Raw genomic sequence first — 24,028 nt, forward strand, 5'->3', positions numbered from 1 at the left:
TATGAGTCATTTTCTGCTGATAACCCCGAAAAGAACTTAAATTACACTTTCAGTTTTGATCCTACAGATAAGAGCAATACATCAATCGAATCTGTAAAGGGTCTACTTTTTTTGTATACAGACATAATAACAACAGAACTTTGTGCATATTGTTATAAAATAAAGATAGCAAACAAGGTGTTCTGTCTGCAGCCTTTGTCTGCGCTGATCTTCATTTACAAACACGTCATTAAAATGAACTGTAACTCCATGAATACTCAATGAAGAGACATGAGAGAAATATCTATAGAAAGCCTGACATGTCTACTTTTAAACTAAATAAGTTCTGCCGAAAACAGATATTCTGTGATAAAGTAATCCATATGGAAGTCGTGGCCTAGTGGTTAGAGAGTTTGACTCCTAACCCTAGGGTTGTGGGTTTGATTCTCGGGCCAGCAATACCACGACTTGAGCAAGGCACTGAACCCCCAACTGTTCCCCGGGCACGGCAGCATAAATGGCTGCCCACTGCTCCGGGTGTGTGTTCACAGTGTGTGTGTGTGTGTGTGTGTGTGTTCACTGCTCTGTGTGTGTGCACTTTGGATGAGTTAAATGCAGAGCACAAATTCTGAGTATGGGTCACCATGCTTGGCTGAATGTCACATCATATGAAAACAACGCGATGTCTGTTTTTCACGTCTCCCTTCATTATCTTCTAATGTGACCACGCCCCCGCGCTGAACGCACTATTTAGATTGTAATGTTTCACTGAAGCGCGTGGCTTGAATATGCCCGATTGATTTGGGAAATTTAGAAATCAGGGACAGGACTGTGATTTTAAATGTCAGCTAAATAATACGGTAAAAAATAATCATTCACAAAGTGATCATTCAATGCACTATATGCATATTGATTAGACACAACAAATTAAGAAATAAATAAATTACAAATATTCACATCATATGTGATGCAAATAAAGCAGTTTATAAACCATGTCAGTAAATCCCTACTGCTTTTTGAAGACAAAACTCCCACCACCTATTGATTGGATGTAGTTGTGCCAATATGCTACCCCAGTAACCTAATATAAGAAAGTGCCTGGAAGGCATGTAGTAAATCCATACCTCTATTGTCAAATGAAGTGACTGAAACAACTTCTGTACATGTTCATAAAACTGCATGCGCCGTGGAGTCTCTAAGGAAACAGCACAGGAAGATGAAAGGTGAGAAAAGCTTAAAACCAAACAACCTCCAAACAGATGTGTGGTCTTCATGAGCACACAAGCAACCATGAGCAGAGTTTAACAACATTAACACCTGTGTGACTCCACGAGAAACTATTATAAGAAAACAATAAGCAGTGAAAGGCCATGTACTACAAAGCGCCGCATAAAGTGGAGTACCTACAACACTCTTACATGGTAAAATCACAGTAGCACAGAGACTCATGCGACTTATTGACTTAAAACATCAAAATAATGAAGAAAAAAACACACTTAAGTTCAATAAAGAGCGACAATTATTGGAATTTTATTCCATTTAAGTAATATACTTCTTTATTCTAATATTAGGCTATGTGTGGTTGTTTGGCAAAGTATGCAACTTGGCATGCGTTTTTTCAATCTTTTACAAAGGCTTTAAATAGCAAATTATCCAATCAGAGTCTGAACCATCAGTTAATATTATTTTACTCAACAGTAAAATAAGAACATAATTCCAAATTCTGTGGCAAATCTGACCTGTGTTTTATATCATTACTTCATAATTTAGTTTAAAGTAGATTTAATGGATGTGGATGTAACATGCGTACTTACAAGGCAAACTCATGTTAGATGATTGCTGCTTGGCAAAGATTATAAGTAGGATTAACTTAACCCTTGAGAACACACAGAGACCTATAAATGGGGCAAAACATAATAACTGCAGTGGAAAATTGTGGTGTGAAGTAATGTTAACACTTCTTGCAATGATGTCAATTCTTCACTTTGTTGGTCAGTGTTAAGTGCACATATAGTTAGCTAGCAGTAGTAATAAAGCTTACTCCAAAATATCTTCAAAGTTACTACACAAAAAAAAGTATTTAATATTTGTTATCTGTATGTACAGGCAATACAGATTTTGTTATGTGTTTGGGATTTTTTTTTAAATCTCTCCAAGGCTGCATGCATTTGAAAAAAACACAGTAAAAACACACTGTGACATATTATTTTCATTTTTAAATAACTGTTATATATTTTAATATATTTTAAAATGTAATTTATTCATGTGATGGAAAAGCTGGATTTTCAGCAGCCTTAACTCCAGTCTTCAGTGTCAAATGATACTAAAGAAATCATTAATATGTTGATCTGGAGCTTAACAATCTTAATATCTTAACTACATTTTAATATTCTACATAATACATTATATATTAGATTTTTTTTCTGTTTGAAATAATACGATTTGCTTCACTGTAGTAAAGAGTATTCTTTAGATTGTCTCAGTTTGCCTCAGTATGCTTGAGTTTTTGATGAGCTCAGAGATAACAGGAAATCTATTTGAGTATGCATGCAAGAAAAGTGTGTGAAACAGAAATGTTATTTTAGTTTCTTTGACGTCCTGGCTCCTTAGAACATTAAAAAAATATATATATATTTTTTTAGAAACACATCATAGTTATGCACATTAAATGGACATATATGTTCAATAAGCATTATGATTAGAAGGTATAAATGTTACATTTGGTTGTTGCCTCTCCATTGCAATCTACAGCCAACCCTGAATGACTGGATGAATGTAGACCTTTTCCTGCAGGAAAATAAATATTCAAACGACTTTTGTCTTATACCTTTAATTGAAATGGAAAATTGCCATGACTAGTGCTAATAAAAATAAAAAATAAACTTTATTAATGATAATAATAACACCAACTACATCTACAACATTTAATATGATCATTTTAATCCTTGCTGAATAAAAATCTTTTTTTTTTTAATCTGTAAAGGAGGACTACTGAGGTAGCCTACTCTAAGGTCCTTTATCAAATGGATTAACCCTCATTATTGACAATGTCATGCTATTGAAAGATGTTGTTAAATTAGTAGCGTTTCTAACTTTGTACTATTAGTTAGTTACCCTGAAATGCATCATTTTAATCAACTTCAACATCAAATAAACCTGCATTTTACTTTATGACTGCATAAAACACCAGGTTATCCAGACATATACTGAACACATGACACTCCTCAGAAAGATTAACAACATACACACATGCCCTCAGTCATAAGCCATCAAAAACTGTGCACTGGGAGTGTTTGAATGGCTTTTCTGTCCCCTACATTAGTCAGTTCTTTCAGCAGTGTAGTTCAGCCCTACAGGGCTGTGCTGATGATTCTGCATGGCTGCAGATGTGTCCTATGAGTATAGATAAACAATGGCTGAACCCCTCTGTGAAAACAGTGCAGTCCCTCACAGCACAAAGGACGCTTTACTATATGTTTAACCCTGCATGAGGCCAGATCCTCAGCCACTGCACTTGCTAGGAAGAGAAATGCCAGGAGGAAGCTACTGGAGTTGGTTACTCCTGTGGCTCAGGGAATTATTGTATTACACTGCCAGACAAAGACAGTCCAAAAATTCAGGAAGAGGTTGTACATGGGAAGGTTTGGGAAATAAATGAGCTATTGATTACAGGTGACCTTCAGAGGCCAGAGCACAACCACATCAGGCAGGCAATTACAAGTGTGTGCGAGTACAAGAAGAGACAGCTACAATTTCAGAGGAAAATTAAACGCATTATGTTCATTGCACAGGAAATGTGAATGAACAAGGAAATGTTTATGTAGGGATAGAGATTATCCCTACATTACACCCCCCCCCCCACCCTCAATCAATATACTGTCTGACCCATATTCAGGAAAAATATGTTTTTCAGTCTCATTAACAGTCCAGCATTATTCACAAGTAATTCTGATAGTATGATTTGTGATATCAAAATCACCTTAAACAGCAAATTACTAATATTTAGTATTTACATCCATTCATATATTAATGATGATTTTAGCTCATGGTGCACATTATTGTTATGATGTTTAAAAAAACAAATCTTAAAATTGATTTAAGTAACAATTTGCTATTGGTTACTTGTCTCCTTCAAAAAAAAAATTACTAATAAGAAATTATTGAAAAAAGATTTTTGATTACCTTTCCAAAATCTCGGACATCAAAGAGATCGAAAGCATCAAACAGTTCACTCTTCTTCATCCCAAATGCATCGCGGCATGCAGACAAGAACGTCCGAATATTCTTCAGGCAGAGGAACTGATAAAGCCAATAAACAAGATTCTGTTAACATTTTTAAAGGTTTGGTTTTTGCACACCTAGTGAAAAATAAATATACTAAAATTTATTTTAAGTACATTTATTTCATGCTAAGTCTACTACAAATACATTTACATATTTAGGTACAGTACTTAATATAAATAACCTGCAATTCTGCTTTTAATATATACTAAATGGGTATACTTCATTTTTGCTAAATTGGAAAAACTGTTTTGGTACTTGATGCACTTTAATTGTGCTGAAGTGGTACTGAAGTACAACTAAAGATATACTGAAGTATATTTGATTGTGCTAAAGTGGAACTAGGCTACTGCAATACTTCAGTTTCACTTTAAATATCTCGCATTTAAAAAAGAAAACTATTCAAAAATCATACAATCCTCATCAGTAGTGACACTAAAACACATTTTAGGCTTAATAGTAATGTGCATAGTAGTACTCCAAATAAAGTTATGAATATTTTTAAATCATTAAGTCTCGAGCGACATGTCATGTTAATAGATTTGAACTTTATTTTTATTTTATTTTTTATTGGGGGGTGGGGGGGTTACAAATGTAAATGCAAATGCCAGGACAGAGCATTTTGAGGATATCGTTGGGGTTTGAAGAAAATGTGGCTTTGAAATAGATGAATTAGTGAAATCATTACAGCTTTTCCCTACTATAGATGAGGAAATTAGATTTCCAACTAATCACTAACAGACTCTCTTGCCTAATAGGTGCTATTAAAAATATTTCAGCTTCTGCATTTTCTTACTATTCAAAGACCACAAAAAAACAACTCTGAAAATGACATATGAGGTTGCTTTTAGCTTCCCACTACTATCAGTCTATTGCCATGATAAATTAATTTAATTTAAACATTTTAATGCCATTAGTTCACAATTGTGTATTTAAATGAATGTGAACCAATTCCAAAGCACTAAAACCACACTTCTCAAAATACACCATTTGCATGAGTCAAAAAAGTAACAGGAATGCCGACTAACGCAACAAGGGATGTTGTTGAAAATTGCTCTTTTCCGTTGTCTGATGGAGACTGACTGCGTCTCGTCAATCCAGAAGGGTGGATTTGTACATTTAAAAATCAGTCCGATCAAAGTTGGATTTTATCAGGTCACTGGAGTGAAACAGGGGCATCTGGGAGGAGTTGTTTGAGCCCGGGCAGACTGCCTGAGACTTCTCAGCCCTAAACACTTACTTACACAGACAGAACATTCATCTGGATGCCTTTTGGGTCCCTCCCAAAACACGATGTACATATAAAATTGATGCTTCATTAGGTCAATGTTTACCCAGTTTGTTGAGAGTTTTGCAGACTGACTAAATTATGCCTTATACAGTATATAAAGAGATATGTGTACATCTACCACTGGGCCCTTTGTGAAGAGAAGTCTGTTACCGCTTACACTGGGGCCACTTGTACTACTATGGCACTGGTTAGTACCTACTATAAAGCCTTAAATGACTTTAACTTAAAAAAAAATGTCAAAATATACTAAATATATAATATGCAGGTTAAAAAGAAATGCACTGAAACAGATGTTCACATATTGAACATGACACTGAGTCCAAAGTTGTGTGTGGAGGTTAGTGTTTCCCTAACTGAAGAAACGTTATGTTATAAAAAATCATAAGCAATAAAAAAATAAGGTTAAACTGTCTATTTGCGCTCACCTGTGACATCTGTGGTCTGAGATTGATCTCTTTCAAGTTAATGGTGTCGGGTCTGAGATTGTTCAGCAGCTGGCACAGAAGCACCCCATCCCGAAGAGTTTGGGCCAAATCAAAAACCTGCGCCGAGTCGGCCGTGACCCGATGACTCCGGGGCAAAACTTTACAATCGATCAGCCACAAGCTGCACTGCCTCCAGTACTCCATAATGCGCGTATAAAATTAAAGCCAGCAACTGTTAAATAAATCTGACACAGCTGAATGAAGCTAAGATGTAGAAACACCCGAAGCAGAGCGCACACCTTGCGTTAGATTTGTCATCCGTGTATTTTTTTTCTTCTTTTTCCTCCTTCTTCTTATTTTTGAGCTTGCGCTCTTAGTTGCCAAAACTGAGACTTGTGCGCACTAATTTGTGTTTATCCGCGGTCTACCAAAACTATAAATCCCCATCAGCGGAGTTACGAATTCTAGTACGGCAAAGGTTTTATAATAAGTGCAGAGCACGGCGTTGCATCGCAATCTTCCAATGATGATGTAGGCTAATGAATATTCATTAATATTGTTGACGCTGCGTTGTTGATCTTCCAGTGGCGAAGATTCATATCATGAATATTAAGGACCAAGTCTTCACCATAGTAGGATAATGTCACCCCCACCCTATCAAATGTGCTTCCTTTTCCGTTAGTTTTGACTATCAGATGTAGACATTTGTATTACTCGGTTAAAACTGTAAAAAATAAAAAAAAATAAAAAAGTGTAATGCAGATGTGCATATTTAAGATCTTATCTTAAAAAATGAGTATTTTAGTTAAACGATTATTATTTATTATTATTATTATTATTATTATTATTATTATTATTATTATTATTATTATTATTATTAGACACTTCAGGTAATTTTATAAATGCAAAATTTGTAATATTTCGTGTGCTTCAGTTAATAAATTAAATTCAATTAAATGTATGCATTTAACAGACGCTTTTATCCAAAGCGACTTACAGTGCATTCAGGCTATCAATTTTTACCTAATAATAATAAAAACGAATGAATCGGCCAGTAGTAAATGTATAAAAATAAATGTTATGTTTTTTTCCTTTTTTTATTTAGTTAGTTAAATCAGGCATTGCCTATATTTAAAAACAGTATAAAATAATAACCATTCGATTTGACAAACAAACAAATACAATATTGCACGTGCATTGCGACGTTGTGTTGTCACGTGCTTAATTCCATCCAATCAGCAGCATGAAAAAACGCAGTTCCATAACACAAGCGCTTTCACTTTAAATGCATTGTGTAACTTGTCCGCTTCAGACTGCACTTGAAGAATTTAAGATTTCTAGGTGAGAAACAGTTTCGTTTTAAACTGTATTAACCATTAATACGAGTTTCGTGTGTCTATATTACCGACGATGTATTTATTCTAAGCTATATAAGTGAAGTACTACAGTTTCTCTTTTATTTACTCGGGTTCTGTTTAATACGTGCGTTTTATCTTGCGGTCACAGATGGCTCTTTCCCTGGCTGACAGGGTTATCGGAGCAATCATTGGATCAGCTGTTGCCGATGCTGCAGGTTTGCGTTACTTGCGAATACTAGTAACAAAATATACCAAAAAGCCTTATATATACAACAAAATATATTTATATAACACATACACATATCTAAAATATCAACTTAATTGACGCAAACAGTGTTACAGTACACAATGCTCTGTATTTACATAAGCATTTACAAGGACATGCACATTTATAAACTGACATTATTTTATGGAGATGCAATGTAATCATACATCATTTTTTGTCATTACTGTAGTAATTAATTATAGCAGCTAATGTGTGAAACATGCAAACTAGTATTATCCTAGAATCAAATGCTGACAAATGCAGATTTTTGTTGATACTGTACGTTCTGCAGCACAACCGCTCCATTGGGTCTATGACCTGCAGAAGCTGAGCATCTTGCTCTCTCAAAGTCCTGAGCCTGAATTCCGCCCTGAGTCTGCAAACCCATTCTACAGGAGGAACACTGGACAGCAGAGCTGCTATGGAGATCAAGCATTCGTCCTCCTGGAGTCCCTGTCTGAGTGTGAAGGTGAAAAATACAAGATACCATAGATACATTCCAGTATGTAAGAAAGGCAAAACTTGCGTCTTTGAAAATCTGACTAGGATGGTGTGAATATCACCATATTAGTTAACCATGTTGTGGTTAATAGGATGTTGAATATTGAGTTTGTTTGTTGGTTCAAACAGGTCTGAATGAGGAAGATTTGAAGCAGCGCACCTACAAATTCTTTGGACCCGGATCTGAATATGACACACCGGTCAATGATCCTTACAGAGACAAAGGAGGTATAACAGCATAACCATTTGCACATTTACCTGTCATTTTGACTCATAGCCCTAGACAGACGGTGTTTGTTTTGTTTTCAGATATGAGTTTTCTTGAATTATTTATGACTTTTACTTTTTTTTTTTTCAAGCTCCCAGGCCTCAACTACCTATTGAAGGACCCTGGAGACAAGCAAGCCTTAAGAGCTTTATTAAAAATGTGGATGCATGCAAGCCAGAGACAGGTACGGTCAGTTATGTTGCTGAAAATGAAGTGAGATAAACATCACAAATATTTTGTGTAGCCACATTATTGCTAATAGATACTAATTCATTTGAATGTTTTTTCAAATATATGATTGTAATATCATTTTCAGTAATTTGGAAGGAGATAATAGAGCAATATAATATATAAAATCTTTATTGTGACACTTTTCAGGTTGTGAAACTGATAACCAAATAGATGGAGTGGCAAAGCTGGCTCCCATCGTTGCATGCTATGCTGGAAAACTAGAGATGTTGGAGAGAGTTGAGGAAGCCACCCGTGTCACGCAAAACAATGACATATGTGTGGCAGTAACTCTCGCTGCTGCTAGGTTGGTAATATATGATTGATATGAGATGTTTACATACAACTTAGCACAGCTCGCTTCAGAAACTGGGGCTCTTTATTTTGGTTTGCAACACATAATGGTGGCAAATCACAAATTAGAATGTGTGTGGAACTGGTAAAGGAGCTGATTCCAATAATATAATAGGAAATATCAGTGTTAAATTAATTTTTTCTTCAGGTTCTTGGAGCATTTCATCCTGAATGGTCCAGATCCCAAGGCATTGGATGCAGTTCTGAAACAGCTCAGTGACCCAAACAGAAAAAACCCTCAGGAGTTGGACAAAGCTATAATTGGTATACACAGCTTTAAATTGTTGTTAGTATTGTGAGCTGGATACTTAGGCCGTGTCTACATTTGGCAGCTTTGGTTTGATTAAAAATAACTTTGACAGTGTGAACGCTAAATCTATAATGTAAAAAAGAACCAAACTACAAGTTTTTAACACACTCTTGGTCACAGATGAAGCAGGATATACTGTTTCTCTTGTCTCTCGCCAATACATCATCTTAATCAAGGATTCATGTCAAACTTTGCATATATCACAAATACACACTTTAATATCAGATAAGAAATCAAACTTATTTTGGTTTTAATTTTCTAATTAAGGACACATTCATCAAGTAAAGGACAATTTGAGCAAGAAACCCAAAGAGCTCATTCCCACTGTGTTTCCAAATACTTGAGGTTAGTTCCCTGCAGCTGATAACCTTTTATTATTCTCTTATGCCTATCCTTTGCACCCAATACAGTTAGTCACGGGTATTTCAGCAGCATTTTCATGTCTCTCAGGTTTGCCGGGTGCATTCCAGGCAGCACTGCATGGGGTTCTGACAGCCAGTGGCTATGAACAGGCTATTCGGGACACTATGAGCTGCGGTGGATGCACCTGTAGCAGGAGCTCCTTCATCGGTGCCTGCATTGGCGCTCAGGTACTGCCAAAAATCATGACCTTGTGATCTGTTTGACTGCATTGTTCTATCCATAAAAAAAGTAGGCTTTATGTAATTAAGGTCAAATTCTTTTTGTGCTATCTATTGAAAGCTTATCTTTCATCGGATGATTATGTCATACATTAATTACAGAGCGATAATGCAAGTTACTCTTGCAGTTTTGTAATGGTTCTAATACTACGACGCTTGTTTTTTTCAGGTTGGACTTGAAGGAATCCCAAGTTCCTGGAAAAGCGAGACTTTGCGACACGACACTTTGTTGGTTCTCGCAAAGAAAGTTGTTACTCTCCAACAGCTTTAAACTTTATAGTATGCAAAGTAAATAAGTGGATAAAAACTGCCTGGATATATTTACGTAATCACCCAAGTTCTTCTGAGTTTTCCCTTCAGATCATATTTCATGGCTGTTGTGATTGATGAGACAATTAATGAACGTTTTAGCTTGAAATATTATGAAGTTAAAACTGGATAACTTTGTTTTATTAAATCACAACATTGCATGCAGAAATTCACATACACTGTGGCATTAAACTCATGTTCAATGAATGCCTTTTGTATTCGTCTTGTCATTGCTCTATTAAAGGAGTAGTTCATTTCCAAAACAAAAATTTACAAATAATGTACTCACACCTTCGTCATCTAAAATTTTCATTTCTTTCTTCAGTCATAAAGAATTTTTTTTCTGAGCAAAACATTTCAGGATATCTCTCCATATAATGGACTTGTATGGTGCCCCTGAGTTTTAACTGTCAAAATGCAGTTTACATGCAGCTTCAAAGGGTTCTAAATGATCCCAGCCGAGGAAGAAGGGTCTTATCTACCGAAACGATCAGTTCTTTTATAAAAAAAAAACAAGAAATTATTTATATTTTTTTCCGGATCATGACAGTTAAAGTAGGTCTAAAAACTAAAAACTTTCTCATTTTTGTTGGAAGATTTTAAAGTCAAAGGAGAAAATGAGATGGGAGTTTTTCGACATACCCTAACTGTCATGAACCAGGGAAAGACAGAGGTCACGCAGAGCAGAGGTTAAACAGTATATAAATTGAAAGGTTTTTATTAATTAATTTTTTTAAATAACCTTTCGTTTCGCTAGATAAGACCCTTCTTCCTAGGCTGGGATCATTTAGAACTGCATTTAAACTGCATTTTGGTAGTTCAAACTCAGGGGCACCATAAAAGTCCATTATATGGAGAGAAATCCTGAAATGTTCTGCTCAAAAAACATAATTTATTTACGAATGAAAAAAAGAAAGAGGGTGAGTTCATTTATCTGTGCATTTTTGTTCTGGAAGTGAACTACTCCTTTAAAATGTAAGAGATCAACTTCTCAAGAGTTCAGAGACAGCCTGCCCTGTTCTGGTTGTTAGCGCCATCTAGTGGACTTAACGAAAACCTCAGCAGTTTTATATGTAAATATAACAATTAATACGAGTTTATATGTTTTATTAGAGATTTTTCAAGTTCCCAAAACACACCAATATATTATACTTTCCTATTAATTATGTTATTAGTTGTATTATTTCTAAACTATACATATTTTATTTCCTATCATTTGTTGATCGATTTCGGTGGATTTATTGAAACATATAATAATAATTATTAATAATAATATATTAAAATAATATTGACTATAAATATTATTATTAATTATTAATTATATAGTTGATGGTCAAACTGCTGTCTAAGCAGGCTGCGCACATTAGGGTTTGAGACACATACGTTGGCTATCGTTGAGTTTGTCCTTCCTTTCAACACTCCCTCAATTCTAACAGCACTGCGTTAGCAGCTACACAACTAATAAGATACACCGCATTACCTATACCAGACAGCCTTAAGCGTTTATTTTTTATTGGTTATCGTCTCAGTGGCGATTTTACATGGACTATACGCTTATTACGACAAAGCGAGCTGAATTCATAAGTGTTTTGGCCGGGCGGAGAGGTTATAGCAGGCTAATCTGTGCTTGCTAACAGGCTTCAGTTCAGCTCACACTGATCGTTTGAAACCTCAGTATTTTATAAACACAGTCATGGAGTTCAACGTTAGACGACTAGCAGCGGACGCGGGCACTTTCCTCAGTCGTGCTGTGCAGGTGAATTTCTTTCCAGTGACCTTAAAGGTGTCTCGTGTTTTAACTTGTATTTGTTTTTAAACACGTTGTATTTTCTTTACTTAACGGGCCGTTTCTGACAAATTGAATGATCTGTCATAATTTACCCACCCTCATCTTTGTATGACGGGTAGCACAAAGGCATATTGTTATTATGGTCCGACAGCCGAAGTCACCATTCACTTTCATCACTTGTTTTAACCCATACAATCAAAGTGTATGGTGACCAAGACTGTACTTCTGCCTAATAGTGTATATGTGCTGTGCTGTGCTGCACGTAACAGAAAAAAAGGCACATTCATTCAATTTTTCGTTTAGAACATAAGAGGGTGGAGACAACATTTGAATAATAAAAAAAAGTAGTTCACTGTCTCTTTAAGAAGTAGTAATAAAAAAAGTTTTATTATTTGTAGCAATTAAAAGTTTTTCATATGTTACAACAATTTTAATAACAATTTTGTGTTAAATATATTAATTACTGACTGGTAAGTCAGTTTATCAGCTATGTAAGTTAGTAAAGTATGTCAACTGCAATAATATACCAAAGCAATCATGTGGTATTTTTACATCTCATCTTTAAAAATGTATGTAAATAAAGCTTTTACTTCGTGTTTTTTATTTTATTTTATTTTTTTAATACACTTTTTCGTTTTCGTACACTTTTATATATATAATATTTATATGTTTTATTATTATTATTTTAACCTATTTTTTACTTTTGTATTTGTTTAGATTGTTTTGTTCTGCTGTTTTGGATTTGTTGTAAATTGATTTGAGAAAACAACGTTTAAAGGCACTATACAAAATAAAAATATATATATTATAATTGTTACTAACATTAATGTAAACTGTGGAAAAATCTCAATGTTGGCCAGAAATACAATCTAGGTCAGCAGCTCACTAGGCTTAAGACCACAGCTGTATGTGTGAACATTAATAAGCCAACTGTAAAATGTCAAATGTAATATGTAAACTTTAATATATAAACTGCATTGCTGAAATGTCATATGTTAGAACAGTCAACAGACTGTTTGCAATCTGTGTAGTTCACAGAGGAGAAGTTTGGGCAGGCGGAGAGGACTGAGCTGGACGCCCATCTAGAGACCCTTCTGAGTCGGGCAGAATCCACCAAACATTGGACTGAGAAGATCATGAAACAGACAGAAGTTTTGCTGCAGCCGAACCCTAGTAAGAAGAAATGCTTGATCAAACAAGACTGTAGTTTAGCATTACTGCAAGTTACAATAAAAAATACATGCTCATTTGTATTACCAGTACAGAGGAAGTGAACTCAGGGGCACAACTGGTGAAATCATCTCACTATTGCAGTAAACCTAATTGCAAGAGAAGAGTGTGAAGTTCTCCATGTGTTCTTGCAATGGGATTAAGACCCAGCCCTAATGATGAGTATTTTTAGCTGTTTAGCCAGGAAGTCAAAACAGTGTGGGTTATATCTTACATTTATGATCTTAGATTTTCTTACAGTAAGAAAGGAACATATCCTGTCTTTATTCCCGTTTTTGATGACATATTGGTGTTTTTTCAACACTTTGCTTTATCTTCCAAGCACCTCATGCAATCATAAAGGTGAAAGCTCATGATTCACAGTAACACTTTGTAAGATATTTGTGATGTTCAGCAACAGTAATGGTTAATAGGCCTTGCTTAAGAGGATGCATGTGGTCCCATCTGACTCTCACTGCTCTTAATTGAATTTGTCTGATGATTGTAGATGTCCGGATGGAGGATTTTCTTTACGAGATACTGGACAAAAAAGTCCCTATGCGTGCCAACAACCACGAGTTACTGGGGGAGTGCATGATTGACTCTGGACACGAGTTTGGACCTGGAACAGCATACGGTAAACTCATTGCATAATATCAGCCTACTAACACTAAACCCCACCAGTATCAGCTAGTGTTTGGAGCTATGAAGATGAAATTATTGTTATATCACAAAAACCAACCATGCTTCTGCTTCTGCAGATAAGCAACTTATAGTGATATTTTGTGCAGCTCCCAAGTTGACCAACACACACACACATACAACTGTGGCTATGTCTGTGTAATGATTTAAAACTTCCTAGTCATCGGCAAGAAGGAGGCGGGAACCGGCGGACACTCAAATAACATTTTAATAATACAAAATAAACACAAAACAGCTCAAATAAAAACCAAAATACAACTAAAAGCCCAGGCCTGGTCCTCTCTCGTCCTTCACTGTCGTCGCTCCAGTTTTATATCCTTCCATCTCCTCCGTAGGCCTCGAGACCGGTGGGTCGAACAGGTGTAGCTCATCTCCAATCACTCCACCGGCCTCGCTCCCACGTCCCTCGGCCCCGCCCCAATCGTCACAGTCTGACAAGCCGACATGTTCTCACAATGAAAAATACATAATGGAGCAAAGAGGAAACTGACAACACACTGACAGATAAGACAGAGTAGGTTACTTTTGGTATAAAACAAAGTCTCAGCTTTGAAATTTTGTCATTTTGTAATAAATTCAAACAATAAATAGGCTACTGTTTTGTGGCTCTTTTATATGTTGTGACCGATAGCACCTCAGTTCAAGTAGCATATTAACCACATCAACTCTGGGGACCCACCGGTGGGTCCAATATTGCATATGCCTAATTCTCAAAAAATCAAAATAACAGCTGAAGTGGTTAACCAATCATCTCTTCCTCTTTACTAGTCATAGTACAAAATAAACATGAAGGAACATCAGAGTATCTTGTTTCAGTAGAAAGATGTAAGTACACACCATTTTTCAAGTGCAAGTCCAGCAACATTAAGCAGCAGGTTCATCCATGCTGCAGCAAAGTTAGATTGTGCAGAGGGCTCATCTGGTTCTGTGGTCTTGTTCTGATGGCCGTTTAGGAGACCAGGTATTCACTAATTCTGTTAAAATTCTGGCCTGTAGAGGTTATCTCTAGGTGCTGATCCACCATCTGGGCTGGATACAGACTGGATCTGATGGCTACTGTGACCTAGGAATAAGAAAGAAACATCCTAATATTAGCGTAGATGCCATTCTGCTTACGATGTAATAAGTATATTGTGTGTTATTGGAAGTGCTCCCATTTCTGGTTGACCTAATTAATGCAGCCTAACAATCCTTTAATGTGTTTGAATAATAGAAATGTGTAAGTGTGTTATTTGTAAGCCAGGTTAAAGAGATAGGTCTTTAATCTGTGTTAAAGATAAAAAAAGAGTCTTTAATCTGTGTCTTTAAAGTGTTTCTGTAGCTCAATTGGTAGAGCACTGCGTTATCAAGCGCAGGGTTAGGGGGTTCGATTCCCTTGGGAACACATGATATGATATGTAAAAATTGATAGCCTGAATGCACTGTAAGTCGCTTTGGATAAAGGCGTCTGCTAAATGCATAAAATTTAAATTTAATTTAATTTAATCTAGATTTAAACTGCAAGAGTGTTTCTGCCTCCCGAACAATGTTAGGTAGATTGTTCCAGAGTTTGGCGGCAAAATAGGAAAAGGATTTGCCTCCCACAGCTGATTTAGAAATTCTAGATATTATCAAATTGAGTTTTGAGAGCGCAGTGGACATGGAGGACTATAATACGATAAGTACTGAGGTGTTAAACCGTTCAGGGCTTGATAGGTAATTAGCAGGATTTTAAAATCTATACAATGTTTAATAGGGAGCCAGTGCAGTGTTGACAGAACCCGGCAAATATGGTCATACTTCCTGGTTCTAGTAAGAACTACCTGCTGCATTTTGGACCAGCTGGAGTTTGTTTATTAAGAACAACCATTCAAAAAAGCATTACAATGATCTAACCTTAAGGTCATGAATCCATGAATTAACGTTTCTGCATTTGACATTGAGGATATAGATTGCAGTTTAGATGTATTTTTGAGATGGAAAAATGCAGTTTTACAAGTGCTGGAAACATGGCTTTTGAAGGAAAGATAGCTCATCAAATAGCAAATCTAAGTTCCTAACTGAAGACGAAGAATTGACAGAGCAGCCATCAAGTGTATGACAGGTTATTGCATGTGGGGGTTTTAGGTCCTATAATTAACACATCTGTTTTGTTTTTTTTGTGGTTTTTTTTGGAATTTAGCATTAAGAAATTACTCGTCATCCAGTTTTTTTAATAGGCTATGCATTCTATTTTTCGAATTGTTTCGCCGGGCTGTGAAGAAATATATATAGTCGTGGCCAAAAGTTTTGAGAATTACAGAAATATTGGAAATTGGAAAAGTTGCTGCTGAAGTTTTTATAATAGCAATTTGCATATACTCCAGAATGTTATGAAGAGTGATCAGATGAATTGCATAGTCCTTCTTTGCCATGAAAATTAACTTAATCCCAAAAAAACCTTTCCACTGCATTTCATTGCTGTCATTAAAGGACCTGCTGAGATCATTTCAGTAATCGTCTTGTTAACTCAGGTGAGAATGTTGACGAGCACAAGGCTGGAGATCATTATGTCAGGCTGATTGGGTTAGAATGGCAGACTTGACATGTTAAAAGGAGGGTGATGCTTGAAATCATTGTTCTTCCATTGTTAACCATGGTGACCTGCAAAGAAACGCGTGCAGCCATCATTGCATTGCATAAAAATGGCTTCACAGGCAAGGATATTGTGGCTACTAAGATTGCACCTAAATCAACAATTTATAGGACCATCAAGAACTTCAATGAAAGAGGTTCAATTCTTGTAAAGAAGGCTTCAGGGCATCCAAGAAAGTCCAGCAAGCGCCAGGATCGTCTCCTAAAGAGGATTCAGCTGCGGGATCGGAGTGCCACCAGTGCAGAGCTTGCTCAGGAATGGCAGCAAGCAGGTGTGAGCGCATCTGCACGCACAGTGAGGTGAAGACTTTTGGAAGATGGCCTGGTGTCAAGAAGGGCAGCAAAGAAGCCACTTCTCTCCAAAAAAAAACATCAGGGACAAATTGATCTTCTGCAGAAAGTATAGTGAATAGACTGCTGAGGACTGGGGCAAAGTCATATTCTCGGATGAAGCCCCTTTCCGATTGTTTGGGGCATCTGGAAAAAGGCTTGTCTGGAAAAGAAAAGGTGAGCGCTACCATCAGTCCTGTGTCATGCCAACAGTAAAGCATCCTGACACCATTCATGTGTGGGGTTGCTTCTCATCCAAGGGAGTGGGCTCACTCACAATTCTGCCCAAAAACACAGCCATGAATAAAGAATGGTACCAAAAGACCCTCCAACAGCAACTTCTTCCAACAATCCAACAACAGTTTGGTGAAGAACAATGCATGTTCCAGCACGATGGAGCACCGTGCCATAAGGCAAAAGTGATAACGGGTTGGCAAACAAAAACCCACTAATTCTGACAAACTCCAAGAAGTGATTATGAAAGAATGGGTTGCTATCAGTCAGGATTTGGCCCAGAAGTTGATTGAGAGCATGCCCAGTCGAATTGCAGAGGTCCTGAAAAAGAAGGGCCAACACTGCAAATACTGACTCTTCGCATAAATGTCATGTAATTGTCGATAAAAGCCTTTGAAACGTATGAAGTGCTTATCAATGATGAATTAATAATAGTCAGAAGAGGATCTATGACTTCTGGAAGCACCCCTTTTAGGACCTTAGATGGAATAGGGGCTAGCATACATGTTGTTGGTTTAGATGATTTAACAAGTTTATACAATTCTTCCTCTCCTATAGTAGAGAATGAGTGGAATTGTTCCTCAGGGGATCTATAACGATCTGATATGATGTGATACTGTAGCTGACGGCTGCATGGTTACAATTTTATTTCTAATAGTATCAATCTTAGATATAAAGTAGCTCATAAAATCATCACTGCTGTGCTGTTGGGAAATGTCAATGCCTGTTGGTGCTTTACTTTTACTATAAATAGTAATCAGATCTAGCAGTTTTTAATAATTTTCTGTAGGATAGGGTACTATCCTGCCATGCAACACAAAATACCTCTAGTTTTGTTTTCCTCCAGCTGCACTCCATTTTCAGGGCTGCTCTCTTTAGGGAACGAGTGTGCCATTTATACCACTGTCAGACTGCTTTCCTAAGTTTTCCTTAAGTGTAAAGGAGCAACTGTATTCTAAAATGCTAGAAAAGAGAGAGTCCATAGTTTCTGTTGCATAAAGTTTTTCTGAGCTATTGGATATGCCGAGGAATAGATACATCAGAAAGATTGCTTACAAAGCACTCTTTTGTGGTAGAAGTGATGGTTCTACTATACTTGTAACAAGGAGTCAAATTTACATTTTCAGCTAACTGGAGTTTACACAAGACTAGATAATGATCTGAGATGTCATCGCTTTGCTGCAGAATTTCAACACAGTTAACATCAACTCCATGTGACAGTATTATATCTAAAGTATGATTTTGACAATGAGTAGGACCTGACCCATGTTGTCTAACCCCAGTAGAGCTGAGCATGTCTATAAATGCTGATCCAAATGCATTTTATCATTATCAACATGGATATTAAAATCACCAACAATTAAGACTTTATCTGCAGCCAGCATTAACTCTGATAGAAAATCAGCACATTCTTTAATAAAGTCTGTATGGTGGCCTGTATACAGTAGACAGTTACAGACATCACAGGGGATTTATCATTAACACTAGTTTCTTTGGATAATGATATATGAAGTACCATTACTTCAAACGAGTTATAATTGAAGCCTGCCCTCTGAGAAATACTGAAAATATTGTTATAAATGGAAGCAGCGCCTCCCCCTTTACCTTTTGGATGCGGCTCATGTTTATAACATACATTTTCTTATTAAGGATTATTTGATGAATGGAAAAAAAAACAGCTTTTATTTCAAATAGAAATCTTTTGTAACATATTATATGTCTTTTATATAGGATAATGTATATAGGTTGAAAGAACTGAGAAGTGTGGCTGTTAATAAACCTTTTGTTACATCCATATACTGTATATATAATTTTTCAGCTGACAAATGTTCCTAACTTCCTAATGTGTGTGGGTTTAGATGAATGTCCTCTCATCCTCTGATGTGCTGCAGGTAGTGCTCTCATTAAATGTGGGGAGACTGAGAAGCTGTTAGGCAGTGCAGAAAAAGAGTTCATTCAGAGCTCCGCCATTAATTTCCTCACTCCCTTTAGGAACTTCATTGAGGGAGATTTTAAAACCATATCGGTGAGCATCAGTATACCACGGAACATGCCTTTATTAACCTTATATTATATTATATTGTATCTTCTAATTTGTTAGATTTATGTTGTTGTGGGGTTTTTTTCACAGAAAGAACGCAAACTGCTTCAGAATAAGCGTCTAGATCTGGATGCAGCCAAAAACAGACTGAAGAAGGCCAGAGTGGCTGATGCTCGCTCTGCAGTTAGTATTACACACACACACACACAGAGAGAGAATGTAATAATCAGCAGTTTTATTCTTCAAGTGGCATTTTCAGCTTAACCATACCCTCAGCTTTTACAGCTTGTTAAAATGAGATATGAATTTCAGAAAGAGAAGCTTGAATAGTGAAGGCTGTCTTTCATCTTTCCCCAAGCTAGCTGCCGGCTGTCTTATGCTCTTAGTGCAGTTTAACTAACAGAGAAGATGCTTGTGTTAAATGATCTTTTACGTGTGTGCTGCTGTCTTTGGATCTATAACCTCTCTTATTTTCCCCAGTTCTCTCTCATTATGTCTCTCTCTGTCTGCTTGCCTGCCTCCATCTGAAGGAGCTGAACTCAAGCCCTCCACTGGGAAAGGAGTATGTGGCTCACTTTTCTTACATGCTCAGCTTCTTGCATGTCAGGTGGCTAAAGGTTTGTCTGCTGTGTCCAATAAAACATCTGCCCTCTTTTGCCCTTCACAAATCGTTGGGGAGAAGTCAAAAAAGCTTCTGTGAGCGGAATGTTTTATGTTCAAAAGCACATTTTGATAAACACATGCTTGTATTTCTGTCCAGGGGCTTGTACCATGAAGCCGGAGTAGTATCAGTTTAGTTTGCACCAGTACTGGGTTTTAGGTACCATGAAAGTGGCAGTTTAGCTGTATTCATAATATGGAGTACTTTCGCTCCACAGCTAACCTACTCCGAGGCAGGTTATGTTCCGAGTTAGAGATCTCAAACTGAAATTGGACCAATCAGAGTCTCTATCGCTGTAGAAGTTTCACTTGTGACTGCACCAATAAAGGAAGATAATTTCTGTTATTTGTCCTCTTTCATAAACAAGTACTTTTTTCATTGTAAATGCACCTAAATTCATCACATTCTTCAATCTCTTAACCTTCAGCTAAATCTTTAACCAAGGTTCGTGATTTGCTTTTCACCCGTGATGTCACACATTCGTGTGCAGTGTGCACATGCTCCACAATCTCAGGATCATAGCTTGAGTTGACAAAGAAAGTTGATGATCACCATCATGGTACCAACAAACTCCGATTAAAGGGGTTTGGTTTTGTCAACTAGAAACTAATCCTGTAACTCTGAATTTGTTCATCTACCATCATGGTACAGGCCCCAGCTGAACAGAAACAGCTGTCAATTCAGCACGTGTTTGTGTTCATTCATAACATCATATTTGGTACATCGTAATTTGTGAGATATTTGTGCTATTATTTAACTTTGAGGGCAACAGAATGCAGTTTGGTGTGATTTTTGTTTTTTATTTTGTATTTAAGATTCAAGTTGCTTACCATTCATTATAAGAATTTAAAAAAAAAATTTTTTATTGTTTAATATTAGCCAATATTGGGTATTTAATTGTGATGCTCATTTTAAATTTAGATCATAATACCATCATCCAGCATTCACTTATAACACTGTAAAATGTATAGAGGAAAAAAAAAAAAAGATTATCTATTATTATTATTCCTTTCTTAATATTGTGATGCTTAAATGAAATTGTATTTAAAATGCTTGATTTTAGTGTTTTGTTCTTTATTTATCAAAACAAAATAGTATCGATTTTATATTCATACTTTTTTATAAATATGCATTAGGATGCGTTTCAAAATGGTATAAAATACTTTAGAATGCAAGATTCATTACTTTGGTGAACTTAGAAAACATTTCACGATGAGGAGAGTGTGTTCGGCTGATGTTTAACTGTTGTGTGTGTGAGCTCACACCTGCTGTGACGCTGCATGATTCAAGTCTTCTTCTCTTTGTTGCATGCTTCACATTATTGCTTGTAGACAGTGATCAGCTCCCCGTTTGAGTTCCTCCCAGTGAATGTGTCTGTTTATGAATGGTGAAACCATTCAAGTTGCATAACGGCTAGTGAGTAGTGATCGAATTTGTGTGGTTTAAGTTGATGTTTTTGCTTGACCTGACGAGTTTGTCACTGTTTCTGAATGCTGGCCAGCTGTGGACTGAGGAGGTGCAGCAGGTGAGTGTGATCGAGTCTCTCCTCCCCTAAGCCTGTTGGAAAAAAAACGCCTTTTTTTTTCAGGGAAACTGAAACGCCTGCTCTGCCTTGCCCTGATAGTGCTGTCTGATATAAACTCACCCTGCCACATGAATGAAGAACTGCTCTTACATACAACTCGAACACATTCTTGTGTCCAGCAGAGGGAGCTACAAAGTTTATATTCCCACCTGCCACTGTGTCATATGATTCTGAGCCTGTTGATGGGGCTATATGTGCATGTCTGCCACAGTGGATATTTTTATATGTATATGTTTGTGTTTCCCTCAGGCAGAGACAGAACTGAGGATAGCACAGAGCGAGTTTGACCGGCAGGCTGAGATCACCAGACTTCTGCTGGAGGGTATCGGCAGCACTCATGTACGCTCACACATCCTTTATATGTGTCAGTGTTTCCTCCTGCAGCACCACAGCAAATGAAATGATGCGTTACCAAAGTTAAAGGGATAATTCTGGCGTCATTTACTCAAAACCTCATGTTGTTCCAAACCTATATGTCCTTTTTTGATTACCAAGAAAGTTTGCTACCAAAATTCTTTAAAATACAGTATCTTCCTTAAAAATACAGAAAAAAAGAAAGTCATACAGGTTCAGAATTAAATGAGATTGAGCAAATGACAAAATTTTGGTCAATTGAATGTGACTGGTTTTGCAAAATGACAAAATCATCAACAAGCACTTTTCTTCAATTATTCTTTTAATGAATCACATATTCAATGATTCAGTCTAAAGATTCATTTATTGAATCAGTCCTAACGAATTGCTCTTAAGAGCCTGTTCTTTTAATAAATTGTTGGTCGTTTAAAGAATCCGTTAAAGGACTCTTTGAATCTCTTTTAATGAATGACTCTTATGAGCCTGTTCTTTTAATATACCAGTCAAAAGGCTCGTTTTTGAATCCGTCTTAATGAATGACTTCTACCAGCCTGTCATTTAATGAATCAATCAAAAGACTTGTTCTTTAAATCAATCTTCATGAATGATTTATGGGACCATTTTTAATAAACCAGTCAAAAGGATCATTCTTTCAGTCAGCCTTAATGACTCATTTTAATGAATCCGTCTAAATTAATTACTCAATGAATTTGTCAGAACAGATCCGACTGGTTTGAAATACAAACATTTAAAAGCGCTTTAAATATGTTAGGATTACTGTGGATTGATGATTCATTATAGATTCTGTGGGAAACTGCGGTGTATATCCATGTATGTAGTATGTGCTAATGGCAGTGCTCTCCTCTTTGTGATCAGGCTCATCACTTGCGCTGTCTGAGTGATTTTGTGGACGCTCAAGCTGTATATTATGCCCAGTGTTACCAGTACATGGTCAATCTTCAGAAACAGCTGGGAAGGTTGGCTCAATTTTATATCTCTGTGCATTTGTTTGTAATAGTTATGCAATAAGTGTTGTTGTTTTTTTACACCAAATCCTGTTTTATGCTAAATGCATCCACAATGGAATCCTCTGTTCTCTCAAACAGTCAAATTGCAATGCAAGCAATGCTTTTTTTATTAATTAACAAGTTTATGTACATTCAGTTATTTCTATATTTAAACCCACCTTTATTAACTTTTTCCGTATTTCCTCCAGCTTTCCATCCACGTTCTCTAATAACAATCAGACGGCTGGCAGCTCCTCCTCCAGCATCTGGGTTCCGCCGGCACAACCGGCCGCCTCACTGCCCGCTCCGCCGCCCAGCCAGACCTCACCTGCACTCAACGAGCTCCGCAGCACCTCAGGCACCCGCAAGGCTCGTGTGCTCTATGACTACGACGCTGCCAGCAGCAGTGAGCTCTCTCTACTCTCAGATGAGGTGGGCCTTCGTCACATCATTTTAGATTATCATAAAATGATTTAGAATTCTTAATTGTCAAATATTTCCATCAGGTGATCACCGTGAGCAGTGTGCCAGACATGGACTCTGATTGGCTGATGGGGCAAAGGGGGAACCAGAAAGGCAAAGTGCCAATTACCTACTTGGAGCTGCTCAATTAAGGTCAGCGAGAAGTGCAACAAATAAAAATCACATTGTAGATGTGATTTGACAAGAGTAACACTCCAGATGTGATCAGAGAAAGATTAGTTTAATGTAGCGCAAAGCAATATAAAAGTCTTCTACTGTACACTGCCATGTCCTGTTGTGTGAACGTCTCGTCTGCAATTCGAGGGGTGTCATAGTAGCCTTAGAGTAACGAAAAGCAGTCAGAGACTGCTAACTATTCATCAGATTTATGTGCCAACTGATTTTTTTTTACTGCTAAACTAATTGATTGTGCTATAATGTGCTGTGATGCTGTAATAAATATTATATCAACCTGGTTGGTGTGGTTTAAAGTGATCTTTCATTATTATAATTTTTAGAAAATAACATTTTTTAATCATATTGCCTTGTTTCAAGGTCAAAGACCAAGATGCACACAATGGATTCTAATAAAAAAAATAAAAAAAAAAACAGTGAACAAATATGCTGACCTGAATTTTGACCACTGGGTGGCAGTATTTTCAACTTGTGTAAATGAAAATGTAATCACTGCAGCTAAAATCTACCAACATGCCTCTTATTACTGGGGCAGTATGTTATTTCACTGTAGCGGCACCAAACAGAACATAGTGAAAAAAAATAGTGATAGTGTGTGGAAATGGTGTCCAAACACTCCCTGGACAAAAGCTTTAT

General features: G+C 36.7%; 3 protein-coding genes across 7 annotated transcripts in view; 2 read left to right on the forward strand and 1 right to left on the reverse strand.

The window, feature by feature from the left end:
- vav3b (vav 3 guanine nucleotide exchange factor b) overlaps positions 1-6,617 on the reverse strand; it is a 73,340-nt gene extending 66,723 nt beyond the window's left edge. For all 3 annotated transcript variants that reach the window (XM_059502123.1, XM_059502122.1, XM_059502121.1), the window contains exons 1-2: positions 5,977-6,617; positions 4,162-4,278 (exon numbers count right to left, since the gene is read on the reverse strand). In XM_059502123.1, coding sequence (XP_059358106.1) covers positions 4,162-4,278; positions 5,977-6,180 — 321 coding nt within the window. In that variant the 5' untranslated portion in view covers positions 6,181-6,617. The remainder of the gene's footprint in view (positions 1-4,161; positions 4,279-5,976) is intronic.
- A 579-nt stretch (positions 6,618-7,196) lies between these two features.
- Positions 7,197-10,417, forward strand: selenoj (selenoprotein J). The gene is made up of 10 exons (XM_059500919.1): positions 7,197-7,317; positions 7,483-7,549; positions 7,892-8,068; positions 8,230-8,328; positions 8,460-8,552; positions 8,747-8,903; positions 9,099-9,214; positions 9,528-9,605; positions 9,711-9,850; positions 10,071-10,417. Exons 2-10 carry the CDS (start codon positions 7,483-7,485, stop codon positions 10,170-10,172), a joined length of 1,029 nt encoding a protein of 342 aa, XP_059356902.1. The 5' UTR covers positions 7,197-7,317; the 3' UTR covers positions 10,173-10,417.
- Positions 10,418-11,591: 1,174 nt separating this feature from the next.
- Positions 11,592-23,673, forward strand: sh3glb1b (SH3-domain GRB2-like endophilin B1b). 3 transcript variants are annotated; one of them, XM_059502126.1, is made up of 11 exons: positions 11,592-11,966; positions 13,031-13,172; positions 13,717-13,845; positions 18,980-19,113; positions 19,219-19,311; positions 19,659-19,745; positions 21,291-21,314; positions 21,624-21,713; positions 22,605-22,705; positions 22,945-23,167; positions 23,242-23,673. In XM_059502126.1, exons 1-11 carry the CDS (start codon positions 11,904-11,906, stop codon positions 23,347-23,349), a joined length of 1,194 nt encoding a protein of 397 aa, XP_059358109.1. In that variant the 5' UTR covers positions 11,592-11,903; the 3' UTR covers positions 23,350-23,673. The 3 variants fall into 3 exon arrangements, with proteins under 3 accessions (XP_059358109.1, XP_059358110.1, XP_059358111.1); XM_059502127.1 differs by lacking the exon at positions 21,291-21,314 and having other exon boundaries at positions 11,593-11,966; XM_059502128.1 differs by lacking the exons at positions 19,659-19,745; positions 21,291-21,314 and having other exon boundaries at positions 11,595-11,966.
- Positions 23,674-24,028: the final 355 nt, after the last annotated feature.

Source organism: Carassius carassius, chromosome 20 (genome assembly GCF_963082965.1).
Source record: "Carassius carassius chromosome 20, fCarCar2.1, whole genome shotgun sequence".
Classification (NCBI taxonomy): Eukaryota; Metazoa; Chordata; class Actinopteri; order Cypriniformes; family Cyprinidae; genus Carassius; species Carassius carassius.